Source organism: Bactrocera neohumeralis, unplaced genomic scaffold (genome assembly GCF_024586455.1).
Source record: "Bactrocera neohumeralis isolate Rockhampton unplaced genomic scaffold, APGP_CSIRO_Bneo_wtdbg2-racon-allhic-juicebox.fasta_v2 cluster09, whole genome shotgun sequence".
In the NCBI taxonomy this organism is placed as follows: Eukaryota; Metazoa; Arthropoda; class Insecta; order Diptera; family Tephritidae; genus Bactrocera; species Bactrocera neohumeralis.
Window position 1 is genome coordinate 7,893,352 of NW_026089622.1, and position 13,703 is coordinate 7,907,054.

A 13,703-nucleotide genomic window follows, 5' to 3' on the forward strand; every position below is an offset into this window, starting at 1 on the left:
TCCATCAAATCCCTCTCAAAGAATCCGATATTGAGAAAACAGCTTTCTCAATAAACAATGGCAAATATGAATGTTGGAGCAAGAAGCGTTTTTCTTACTTTATTTATTATTTTAAAAATGCGGGGGTGTAAAACAAATTAAAGTGCAGTGTGCTCCTGTTCACGGTTCCTTAGCGAGTGATTTATTTTCAAAGTTGTTCATATGTATATACATAATTGCTCTTTAGAAGATTTGAGTATTGACATAAGTAAAGAAAATTATGAGTACAATATGTGTATGTATATATACATGTGTGTACAAATGTAAGTAAGCGTAAGGCATTGAGTTATTAACAAGCAATGAGATAAAGAGAGATTTATAATAACAATATATTACTTTTATCCGGAGCACGGGTCACTGTCATTAGGGTGACCCAACATCCCGGCCCGCGTTGAAAGAACTATCTTTCAAGAAATTGGAAGAATGGCTAATTTATGTATCGGCCTACAAAGAGTTCCATTGGCAGTTCGGAGATTCACCACTCTAACACGGCCATCTCGTCCAAGCACGGTTGATTCGACCCGACCTAATCTCCAACGTTGCGGTGGCAGATTGTCATCATGTATGATCACTAAAGCACCCTTAGTGAGATTAGGTGAAGGTGTTGTCCACTTTACTCGGGCTCGTAGTTCGTTTATATAATCCACAGACCAGCGACGCCAAAAACTTTGTTTGATGGCAGTGATTGTGTTGTAGCGATCAACGTGTGAAACGGTCCTCAGCTCCAGTGAGCGCTCAGGCAAGCCACGCAAAGAATCACCGACCAAAAAATGACCAGCTGTCAGTGCACCAAAGTCGTTGGGATCTGATGACATTGAACATAGTGGACGTGAATTAAGAATGGCTTCTACTTCTACAGCAACGGTGCTTAACTCTTCGAATGTCAATTTAGTGTTTGCCAATGTGCGATTTAACAACCCTTTCGCGCTCTTCACCGCAGCTTCCCAAGGGCCGCCGAAGTGAGGTGCCCTGGGTGGAATAAAATGGAAATTAATAAAATCAGAGGAACAATATTTATGGATTTCATTTAACGTTTCAGTCTTGAATAAGATCTGTTTGAGGTTCTTTAACTGGTTAGATGCGCCCACAAAATTGGTAGCATTGTCGCAAAAGATATCACATGGCATTTTACGGCGACCACTCATTCGCTTTAATGCATTTAGAAATGCGTTTGTTGATAGGTCGGAGACCACCTCGATGTGCACAGCTTTAGTTACGAGGCATACAAATACAGCTAAATATGACTTGGTTGGTGGTTTTCCTCGAATTCGAAGATATGTGTTTATTGGTCCACAAAAGTCGATTCCGCAACGTTCAAATGGGCGTGCAGGAGTAATACGTGTAACTGGTAGTGGGCCCATTACCTGTTGTAGCAGCACTGGCTTGTAACGAACACAATGCACACAGGAACGAACGATGCGACGAGCAACATCTCTAGCGTTGACAATCCAAAATTCTAATCTGATGAAGGCGACCAATGCCTTTGGGCCTGCATGAAAATTTCGCAAATGTAGATGTCGAACATACTTTAGTACAAATTGGGAATCGCTGGGTAGTAGAATCGGATGTTTCTGCGAGTTGGGTAAATCTGCATAATCTAGACGTCCGCCAACTTTTATGAGTTCAAAACCTGTTACGTTATCCAAGAATGGTGTGAGGAACTTCAAGTTACTCCTTAGGGCTTGGTTTTTTCGAAGCAATTGAATATCGTTTGAAAAATGTTGTTGCTGAATGTTAAAAATAATGCAATATGATGCACGTCGTAATTCGTCAGGAGATGGCGAAATGGTGTTTGTCGTATACTTTCGTCTGCATTTATCACTGAACCGAAAGAGCCAGGCGATGAGACGCAGACAATGAAGATACGAGCTTATGCCATCAATGACATCGATCAAGTAGTTTACCTCCTTAACTATAGCAAATGTCTTCTTGCGTTTTTCTCTGTTCACAATATCCATGTCAAGCTCAATATTGCCTGTGTGTCTTGGCCATTTCATTGCGTTTTCTTGCAAAAAGTGAGGACCAGAAAACCATATCGAAGATTTGAGATCAGCAGCAGGGCAGCCTCGAGATACTAGGTCGGCGGGATTCTCTTTGGAAGGCACATACCTCCATTGTCCACCTGCGGTCAATTCCTGTATGTCAGATACCCTGTTGCCCACGAACGTTGACAGCGTAACAGAGTGTTGTTTTATCCAATGTAGAACTAGTTGTGAAACAGTCCAAAAGAAAGTAGTTATGCTAACAGATGTGAATATGTTCTTTATCTTAGCATACAGGCAAGCGAGAAGGTGGGCACCGCAAAGTTCGAGTTTTGGAAGAGACTGCTTTTTTACTGGCGCGACCCTTGATTTCGACGTTAATAAATGCACAGCAACCTTTCCGTCAGAGTCTTCTACGCGTATGTAAATTGCCGAACCGTATGCCCGAATTGATGCGTCGCAAAAACCATGCAACTGTATGTCGCGAGCATTTGGTAGCAGACAATAACGAGGCAGGCTGAGTGATGAAAGCGAGTTTAGAGATGCTAAGCAACAATTCCATGCTTGGTGTATATGTTGAGGAACCGAATCGTCCCAATCTAATTTTAGCAGCCACAATTCCTGCATAATTATTTTTGAGGTTATCACGACTGGTGAGAGCACTCCAAGTGGATCGAACAGCGATGAAGCGATAGACAGTATTGTGCGTTTTGTGACAGACTTGTGAACTTGCTTTGGTGTGAATGAAAATAACAACGTGTCGTTGCGTTGATTCCAAGTCACCCCAAGTGCACTTGATGTAAAATCGTCAGTAACGCTTAGTTCTTTCATAGTTTGGCCTTCCATGAAATCTGGGTGATTGGAATGCCACTTGGATAGAGGAAACTGTCCGCGTTGAAGTATCTCAATAACTTCTTTCTTTAATGTGTGTAAGGCATCTGTGTCATCCGCACCACATAGAAAATCATCGACATAGAACGAAGTCTTTACAGCCGCGGCGCCAATTGGAAATTCTGCCATATGCTTATCTGCTAAATAGTGAAGGCTTCGCACTGCTAGATATGGGGCTGAGGCGGTACCATATGTCACAGTGTTGAGCTGGTATGTGAGAAGATCTGCGTCTGCAGAAGCTCGCCAAAGAATGTAATGAAATTTACGATCATTTTTATTCAAGGATACTTGCCTGTACATTTTAGTGACATCTGCGGTGATAGCGTAACGATATAAACGGAAGCGCAGAAGCAACATGTACAGCTCTGTTTGGATAGTTGGTCCGACTAAAAGTAAGTCATTTAGCGATGTTTGTGTCGTAGTTTGGCAAGAGGCGTCAAACACTACTCGTAACTTTGTTGATGCGCTTGTAGGTTTCAGTACGCAGTGATGTGGAATGTAATAGTGTGGTTCATCTAATTTCGGCGCTTTTACTACAGACATGTGACCAAGACGTTCGTATTCTTCCATGAACGAGACGTACTGGGAATAAGTGTCTGGCGAATGCGACAGACGGCGTTCTATTGCTAGGAATCGGCGACGAGTGATGTCGTATGAGGCTCCAAGTGCAGCTGGATTGTCCTTAAATGGCAGCCTCACAATTATGCGTCCAGTAGTATCTTGATGTGTTGTGGCCATAAAATGACGTTCACAAATGCGATGATCAGATGAAATAGGGTTGGGTTTGCAGTCAACAGTTTCGAGCTCCCAAAGGCGTTGCATGTTTGCGTCAATAGAGTCTTCGCGAAAAAGCAGACATGACCTTGAAGGCGTATAGTGCTTGGACTGGTATCTTCCAGAAACCACCCAGCCAAATAAAGTTTTTTGCAATTTAGGTAAATTTTGGCCAAGCTTTATTTGACCAATAGCGAGAGCTTCAAAAAATGCCTCTGTTCCAAGCAACAGATCGATGCGTCGAGGTTTGAAGAACGTTTCGTCAGCCAAAGTTGTGTTGGCTGGCAAATTCCAGTTTATTGTGTCAATTTCAGCATCAGGTTGGTATGCAATATGGGGTGTGATACCAAACTGGAGCGAAAGTTGAAATGCTGATGTACGTGACTTAATTGTTGTGGTGGTTCGAGCTTTAAGGTTGGTAACTGAGTCACCTATGCTGCGAATGCCAATGTGATACTTTTCTCGACGAAGGTGAAGCCTTTGTGCGAACTCATCGGTCATGAAATTCACTTGAGAACATGAGTCGAGAAGAGCTCTTCCAAGCTTGTACGCACCCGTTGAATCTTTAACTAAAACTAAAGCTGTTGCTAAAATGACCTGCCCGTGATCCGATGTCTCCATATGCGAATGCGTGGCAGCTAGTTGGTTGTATGTATGAGGTTTAGTTGAACATGATGATGATGGTTGAAACGATTGCGAAACAGGAAGAGATGTTGGACTTGCAAGTGTAGGCAGAGTCGCGTTGTCATGATGCAAGAGCGTATGATGCGTTCTGTTACAGGAGCGACAGCGATGCTTCGACGCACACTGAGCTACTCTGTGACCATTGCTCAGACAATTGATACAGAGGTCGTATTTCTTGGCAGCATCGTAGCGTTGATTCGTGTTCATGTCCTTAAATTGAGAACATCCAATGAGTTTGTGTTTATCGCTAGAGCAAAGAACACAAGAAAGCTTAGTGATGGCGAATGATGAGTTTTGTCCACGGGTAGAAATCCGAATTGGTTTGGTGGACTCGAACTTATGATGTGATGAGGAGTCGGATGAATGCAAAAACTGACAATGGCGTTCTAAAACTTGGGTGCATTGTATCCAAGTTGGAAGCGATTTGTAGTCTAGCGATTCATTCCATTTGTTGCGAGTTTGCTGATCACATTTTCCAATGACAATGTAAATCAGCATTGCTTGTGCGATGTTGGAGCTCGTGCCCAACGATTCTAACGAACTGAATATAGCTGATGCCTTGTCAATCAAACTACGCAATTGTTGATAGTTTGATTTATCGGCTGTTTGCAGCGTAAATAAGGAGGTAATTCCTTCCAAAAAAATCAGAGTGGGATTATCGAAGCGTTCCCTGAGTCTATCTAAAGCTTTCGGGTAGTTTTCGCTGGTTACCTGGAAGGCTCTTACGGTTTCCAGCGACAGGCAGCGACAACCTTGGCAAGAATGATGGCGTGGAAACAGGTGTTGGAGCTGTTGTCTCGGGGTAATTAATTGTAACGTTTCCTTCGTCCCCAAGTTGTGCTTGAATGCAAAGTTTGGCTGTGACATAGCTATCCTCTAAATCTGCGCGACCTGTGTCTGATGGATCCAAATCTTCAATGTCAGCTTGAACTGAGAGTGCTTGTTTAAAGTATGACTCTAGTATTCCCAGTCGGCATTGCAACTCCGCATGTGAAGGCTTTTCATCAAAGTCTTTTGATCCCTCAACTATAGATTTAATGCGTGATATATTGCGTTTTATATTAGCACGTTTGCGTTTGGAGTGTTCAAGAGACATTATTCCTTTTACGTTATTTTTGTACACCCTTAATGTAAAGCGAAGAGAATAACTACCAGCGGTCAGTTATAGCGACGGCAAAAAAGAAGTTGTATACTGCTCACTAACAATGCGTTGTCTCACTAAACAATGTCTCACGATCATTTAGTGCAGGCAGCAAAAAAATGTAGAAAATGCTAATAAAGCGCGATAATAACTGCTGCTAGCGGCAGAGCTCTCAGAATAGATGCGTTGACAGAACAGCAGCAATGGTGCAGCGACCAAGCGGGCGACGCTTTCAAGTGCCGGCAGAGCTATGAACGTTCAGCTGAGCAGAGCGGTAAAGGTGCTGACCTATGCTGAATGCGATGATCTGCTAACAAAGGCAGCGAATGCAACTCCGTTAACCAAAATATTCCAAACGGTGATTTAGCGAATTATGTATGCATGTAATTGGATAAACGTATGTATGATGATAAAGTAATTTGTTTTTATACGTACGCTTTCCAATGAGCGGTAATTTCAGCAGCAGTAGAAATGCTTAAAATCTCACCAGATAAATCATCCGATCGCAAACCAGTTATGTGCAAATAAACTGAAATCCGTCCAGGGACCCACCAACAATTTTGAATGTAATTTATGCACTGATTACTTCACTATGTATTTGTTGGATGTGTATATATATTTTTCAATTCAAGTGATGCAATTTATTTATTAGGAACCACAATTAGAGTTTTTTCACAGTTTGCACGAGAAATTAAACTTATTTTACAGTGCCCCACGTTGGGCGCCAAAATGTTGGAGCAAGAAGCGTTTTTCTTACTTTATTTATTATTTTAAAAATGCGGGGGTGTAAAACAAATTAAAGTGCAGTGTGCTCCTGTTCACGGTTCCTTAGCGAGTGATTTATTTTCAAAGTTGTTCATATGTATATACATAATTGCTCTTTAGAAGATTTGAGTATTGACATAAGTAAAGAAAATTATGAGTACAATATGTGTATGTATATATACATGTGTGTACAAATGTAAGTAAGCGTAAGGCATTGAGTTATTAACAAGCAATGAGACAAAGAGAGATTTATAATAACAATATATTACTTTTATCCGGAGCACGGGTCACTGTCATTAGGGTGACCCAACAATGAATTCACAAGACTGCCATTCGGACTCAAGAATGCCCTTTCAATTTTCCAGCGAGCCTTAGATGACATTCTTCGTCATCACATTGGGAAAATTTGCTATGTCTATATCGATGATATAGTCGTTTTCAGCAACTCTGAAGAAGAGCGCACCCTCCACTTAAACCAAATTTTCAAAACCCTTGAAGACGCAAACATGAAAATACAATTAGACAAATGCCATTTTTTCAGGGACTCAGTAGAGTTTCTAGGATTTATTATTTCCTCAAAAGGAATAACAAAGAATCCCTCAAAGGTAGAAGCAATAGCTAAAATACCCTACCCCAAAAATATTAAGCAACTTCGCTCATTTTTAGGCCTTTCCGGCTACTATAGTCGCTTCATTAAAGATTACGCCATGCTGGCTAAACCCCTAACCATACTCTTAAGAGGGGAAGAAGGACGTATATCTAAAAACAAGTCCAGCAAAATCAATATCGAATTGGATGAAGACGCAAAAGATGCCTTCAACAAAATTAAAAATTCACTCATGTCTGACGACGTCATACTTTCCTATCCTGACTTCAATAAAGAATTCCATCTAACGACCGATGCGTCAAACTTTGCAATTGGTGCAGTCCTTTCGCAAGGCAAACACCCCATCGCCTTCATCTCCCGAACACTAACCAAAACAGAAGAAGCCTATGCTACGAACGAAAAAGAGTTTTTAGCAATCATCTGGGCTCTAAACAATTTCAGGAATTATCTATACGGTTCAGCCAAAGTAAAAATTTATACAGACCACCAACCCCTTACACAGGCCCTCAGCAATAAAAATAACAACTCCAAAATGAAACGTTGGATAGCCACACTGGAAGAATACAATCATGAACTCCATTACAAACCAGGAACAACTAACGTGGTAGCCGACGCACTATCAATAACGCCTCCCGAACCAATTAACGCCTTGTCAGTAACCCAGCATAGTGACGAGAGCTCATCCGATAACTTAATTTGGCATGTAGAATCCCCAATTAACGTTTTCAAAAACCAAATCTTCCTAAATTCAGGCCCAATTTCTACCTATCAATTCAAGATGGTATTCCCCACATACCATAGACACGTCATTGAAGAACCGGAATATAACTCAGAAACATTAATAAATCTCCTAAAAAGGTACCTAAACCCCTCCATAATAAATTGCATCAAAACCGACGAAAGAACTATGGGTAAAATTCAAGAAATATACCCTATCCACTTTAGTAACTATAAAACCAGGTTTTCTCAACTCCAAGTCCAGGATGTGACAGACGAACAGCAACAAGAAGAAATAATCATAAATACCCATAAAAGAGCACATAGGAATTCTCGTGAAAACAAACTTCAAATTTTAGAAAATTACTATTTTCCCTCCATGACCAAAACAATAAAAAGAATTATTCAGCAATGCTCAGTTTGCAAAGAAAATAAGTACGACCGCCACCCTACCAAACCACAACTAGGAGAAACCCCTATTCCACAATTTCCAGGACAAATCTTACATATTGATATTTACATAACCGAACGAAATTTCGTCCTTACAGCTATAGACAAATTTTCAAAGTATGCCCAAACCAAAATCCTTCGCTCCAGAGCCGTAGAACACGTTAAGGAACCTCTCCGCGAACTACTGTTTCAATTTGGCGTACCAGAGACGGTAGTTATAGACAATGAAACGTCCTTGAATTCAGCTTCCATTCGATTTTTATTGGAAGATACCCTAAATATACAAATTTTTAGAACACCACCTTATGCAAGTTCCGTAAATGGTCAAGTAGAGCGATTTCACTCGACCCTCACAGAAATAATGCGCTGTTTAAAAGCAGAGCGAAGTTTCACCTCATTCGCCGAACTCCTCGATAACTCCGTCTACGAGTACAATTTTTCAGTTCACTCCTCCACAAAGAAAAAACCAATAGAGGTATTTTTCGGGAGAAGAATCTCCACAGACCCAAGCCAATTTGAAAGAGCTAGGGAAGAAATTATCTCGGAACTAAAAAATAGACAACTAAAAGATCTTTCCTACCATAATAAAGCCCGTCATCCAATTAAAACATATAACCCTGGAGAAACAATTTACGTTAGGATAAACAAACGACTAGGAACCAAAATATCTCCAAAATTTAGAAAAGAAATAGTAAAGGAAGACAAAAATTCCACCGTTTTGACAGAATCGGGAAAAGTAGTTCATAAACGCAATATAAGAAATCAAAACTAAAATTTCTGTTTCCAGACTTCTCCTTATTTACCCAATATTCGCATCAATAGACATTTATGACTACTCCACGGCACAAATAGTTACGATAAATGACGGACTAGTAAAAATCCAGAATGGAGACTTCAGGCTAATACACATAATCGACCTCAACAAGTACGAACAATTTCTGACGGACATGTACAGATTCACCTCTTCGGACATACCCAAGGACACAATCCTTTATCCCATCCTAAAACACGAATTAACCCAATCTCTTCAAATTTTAGATACAATAAAACCTGTCGAAAGAAGACAGAAAAGATCCATAGATAGTTTAGGAACGGCTTGGAAATTCATAGCCGGAAGCCCCGATCACGAGGATCTGGAAGTAATAACCAAAAATCTTAATGATATCGATAATAATAATAATAAACAAGTACTAATTAACAATATTTTTAACGAAAAAATTAATAACATTAGCATGATAGTAAATAATCTTCTTAATAACATAAGGAAAGATACCTACTTATATAGAAAACGAAACTATTATAAATTTGCAAAATAGAATAAGATTAATAAAAGAAAAGTTGATTAACATTAAATACGCCATACAGTGGGCAAAGAAAGACATTTTAAATTCATTATTGTTAAATAAAAATGAAATCGAAATTGCGTTAGAAAATTTAGAAAATGACGAAATACTTTTCAAAAATGCTGAAGAAGCACTAGAAATATCAAATATAAATGTAATTAGTCAAAATATGACAATATTTTACTTGGTAAAAATACCATTAACTATTAAGGAACATTTTCAAAAAATGATTATAAGACCAGTTGTTAAGCAAAACAAAATTATAATTAATGTCGAATTTGATAAAATATTAAAGGGTACAAAAGATACCTATGGAATTAAAGAAGTATGTAATAATTATAAGAAAATTGAGATTTGTAAGCAAACTCAACTAGTAAATATAAGTAATAGTAGTTGTATACCTAGAGTAGTAAATAGCCTAAATTCATCTTGCACTTTAACAAACGGCCAACATATCCAACAAATCGAAGAAGTAAAACCCGGCACCATATTACTTAATGGCTTTCAAGGGGTAATAGATGCTGACGGAATGCAGAAAAATTTATCAGGGACACACCTTATTAATTTTCATAACTCAACGTTAGAAATACATCATCAATTTTACATTAATTACGATTTGGTTCCACTGCCAGCAATCCCAGCAGCCCTGCAACCAGCACCAATCGAAAGAAATCGAATTGAATTACTTCTCTCCAGGCCTTAAAGGAGTTTCACATTGATAACATACGAAGAATAAATCTTCTGAAGACAGCAACGATATCCAATAGCTCCCTTTCACTTGCAGCCGTTGCAACTATCATTCTCGGTATAATATTTTTTCGAAAATTCTGGAAAAAGCACCAAAACAGAATAATCATATCTTCAAGCCTGGACCTTAACCAGATGCCTCCGGCGAATATTGATCTTAAGGAGATCAAAGATCTTTCCAATGATCAAAATACTTACATCAATTTTAGCAACCTCCCCTATTTTTGATAAGCTCTCGGGGCGATCGCTTTTAAGAGGGAAGTGTTAACATGACAAATGTTAACAATTACTAAATAAATCGTAATCAGCAATAATGAGCAAATCATAGCGGAAATGCATCTTTAGTTGCACAATATTTCCCATAGCAAAAGCCAGACGCTTTTATCAGCATAAAAGCTCATTTTTCGGCGTGAAGCGGAAATCCAACACGCGCAACCGAAATAAGCCAATTCGGAGAATCGGCAACAAAGTCAGCAGTTGGCCAGTGCAACGTAGCTTAGCTTTTAAGTAAATTAATTCTTAAGTTTAGTCTTAGCTCTGTAATGAAACGAACAAGTAATAAATAGTTTTTTTTTTTTTAAAAGAAATTAACATCAAATTTCTTAACTTACATATGTTGTGTATGCATTGTTTGTGTGGGAATGTCATACGCACATATTTACATGTGTACTCATATTGTAAGTATGTATGATGGTTTTTGAGACTATTGTTGTTTTTCAGTAGAATGTTTGTATTTTTTGATTTACATGCGTACGCTTATATTATTTGTGTGAGAATGTCATACGCACATACATACTTACATATGTTTGTACGTTAATATATAGAAGCGCGCGCTTTTAATATTTCTGATAAATGATAATATCTTCATTTGAAGTTGATTTGTACTTGCATACATATCTGCAGGATAGATGTGTATGAAAGTTTTAAATGATAAGAAGTATGATTTCATATATTATTATGGTAATATATTATGTTTTTAGGATATTACGATAATATTTCATATATAAATATAGCATATACATATACATACATGCATACGAAATTATATAATATTATCAAAGATAAGGAATGTTTAAAAAGTAGCTCATTTGCCTATTAACTACAAATATTACCATGAAAATAGCATGATTTAATAACAATGTTATCAATTTTGCATGATTTCACAAAATGATATTCATATCAATTGATATGATTTCATGTAAACGTATAAAAATATGTATAAGCAAAAGAGCAACATACATCTGTAAAAGCAATGTATATTTCTGAGCATAATTTTCATTCAATGCTCAGCTCTGTTCACTCATTTCTGTTAAAATTTCTTCTGCCGAGCCAAAAGTGTTGAAATTCACTAATATAAAATTCATGGCTCTTGACAGTTCACACGCTTGTCCGTAGTTGAACCTTCTCTATATTATACGTTCTCTGCAATGAAGCACTAATTATTTAAAAGCTGGTAGCAAATTTCACTCTATTATCTTCACTATAAAAGAATTTAATTCATACTTCAGTTTAAGTAACACATGGCCGGTTTTGCTAACATCAAAAATTGAAAAAGTAAGAATAATTGAATATTTTATTCCAAATTATTTTTCTATTGATAGGATAGCTTACATTTCAATTTATAATAGCAATATTATCAGAGAACGTATAATATAGAGAAGGTTCAACTACGGACAAGCGTGTGAACTGTCAAGAGCTAAAAAATCCTATTAGTGGATTTCAACACTTTTGGCTCGGCAGGAGAAATTTTAACAGAAATGAGTGAACAGAGCTGAGCATTGAGTGAAAATTATGCTCAGAAATATACATTGCTTTTACAGATGTATGTTGCTCTTTTGCTTATACATATTTTTATACGTTTACATGAAATCATATCAATTGACATGAATATCATTTTGTGAAATCATGCAAAATTGATAACATTATTATTAAATCATGCTATTTTCATGGTAATATTTGTAGTTAATAGGCAAATGAGCTACTTTTTAAACATTCCTTATCTTTGATAATATTATATAATTTCGTATGCATGTATGTATATGTATATGCTATATTTATATATGAAATATTATCGTAATATCCTAAAAACATAATATATTACCATAATAATATATGAAATCATACCTCTTATCATTTAAAACTTTCATACACAGCTATCCTGCAGATATGTATGCAAGTACAAATCAATTTCAAATGAAGATATTATCATTTATCAAAAATATTAAAAGCGCGCGCTTCTCTATATTTACGTACAAACATATGTAATTATGTGCGTATGACATTCTCACACAAATAATATATGCGTACGCATGTAAATCAAAACATACAAACATTCTACTGAAAAACAACAATAGTCTCAAAAACCATCATACATACTTACAATATGAGTACACATGTAAATATGTGCGTATGACATTCCCACACAAACAATGCATACACAACATATGTACATACTTACATGCGTTCACATGTGGATATGTCACCCGCAAAAATTACAAATATTGTTCTACAAAAACAACAATCGTTTGAAAAAGCATCAGAAACCAATATGGCAGCCAAATTGCCGACGTCAAAATTTTTAGTAATTACCCAACAACAAAATTTTCATTCATGAATGCAAACGTACTTTCAAAAAGCATATTCGATTCATTCATAAAAGCAGACGCCATTACATCTCCTCGAGCATGCCTTGCCTACAAGCGTCTTTTCGCGACGATTTCAAAAGCTAAAAATCATAAATTAATTATATTTCTGAAATGTATGAGAAGGAAAAAGTGACAACCCCGTAAAAATAAGTATTAAAATATATTAAAATAAAATTGACAACATAGTTTATTTGTCGATTTTCAATTCAAGAAATGTTTCAAAGAAAATATTCAATATTCCTCTGATTCATGTGTACAGTCAATCTCGGCTAAGTAGTACTCCGCTTAAATGAAAATCAAATTCATCCCTCATCACCCTTAACAGCCTATATTATATCTTGTTGCATCTCAGGGTTTGTTTTTTGAAATTCATAGAAGTTATGGTTTTAAGTACCACTTGCTTAAGTATCCGCACACGCTTATGTGCCATATTATATTTTTATTTTTAACAAACCACAACATTCTGTATCTTTGTATGTGGCACATAACCAGTATTGACTGTATTTGTCAAAGAATGTGAAACATATTTTGTAATTCTGAAATATTTTTACGCAGCTGCGTCGTTATGTATGCAAGCTCACACACAAACATACATATTTACGCTGGTTTGTAGGCGGAGCTGTACAGCGGCAAGGAAAGCGGTGACAATCGTTTGATTTTTTTTGGTACAGCTCGTATTTTCTACCAACAACACATTGACTTTTTGACAAAACGTGAAGTTCGGCCATTGGTTGTCCGTGACAACGGAGTTTATGTATGAAGCAATGGGTGTATATATTTACACATAAAGTTGTGTGTAGACAAATTTACAAACATTATGCGAATGTTTCTTTCAAATTTGTTTACATGAACACAAAATTACATACATATGTATGTTTATGCGTACGGGTTTTTAAAATCTGTTTACATGTACACATA

At 37.3% G+C, this 13,703-nt stretch overlaps 1 protein-coding gene across 1 annotated transcript; it reads right to left on the minus strand.

Annotated features, from left to right (window-relative positions):
* Positions 1 to 446: 446 nt before the first annotated feature.
* LOC126764587 (uncharacterized) lies at positions 447 to 5,466 on the minus strand. The gene is made up of 2 exons (XM_050482259.1): positions 5,082 to 5,466; positions 447 to 5,002 (listed from the first exon to the last, which is right to left on the minus strand). Exons 1-2 carry the CDS (start codon positions 5,464 to 5,466, stop codon positions 447 to 449), a joined length of 4,941 nt encoding a protein of 1,646 aa, XP_050338216.1.
* Between the last annotated feature and the right edge of the window lie 8,237 nt (positions 5,467 to 13,703).

Coding starts and splice junctions, on each gene's coding strand:
- LOC126764587 (XM_050482259.1), bottom strand. CDS start 5,466: ATGTCTCTTGAACACTCCAAACGCAAACGTGCTAATATAAAACGCAAT. Junction 5,003..5,081: donor AAACCGTAAGAGCCTTCCAG/GTAACCAGCGAA, acceptor TTTTTTTGGAAG/GAATTACCTCCTTATTTACG.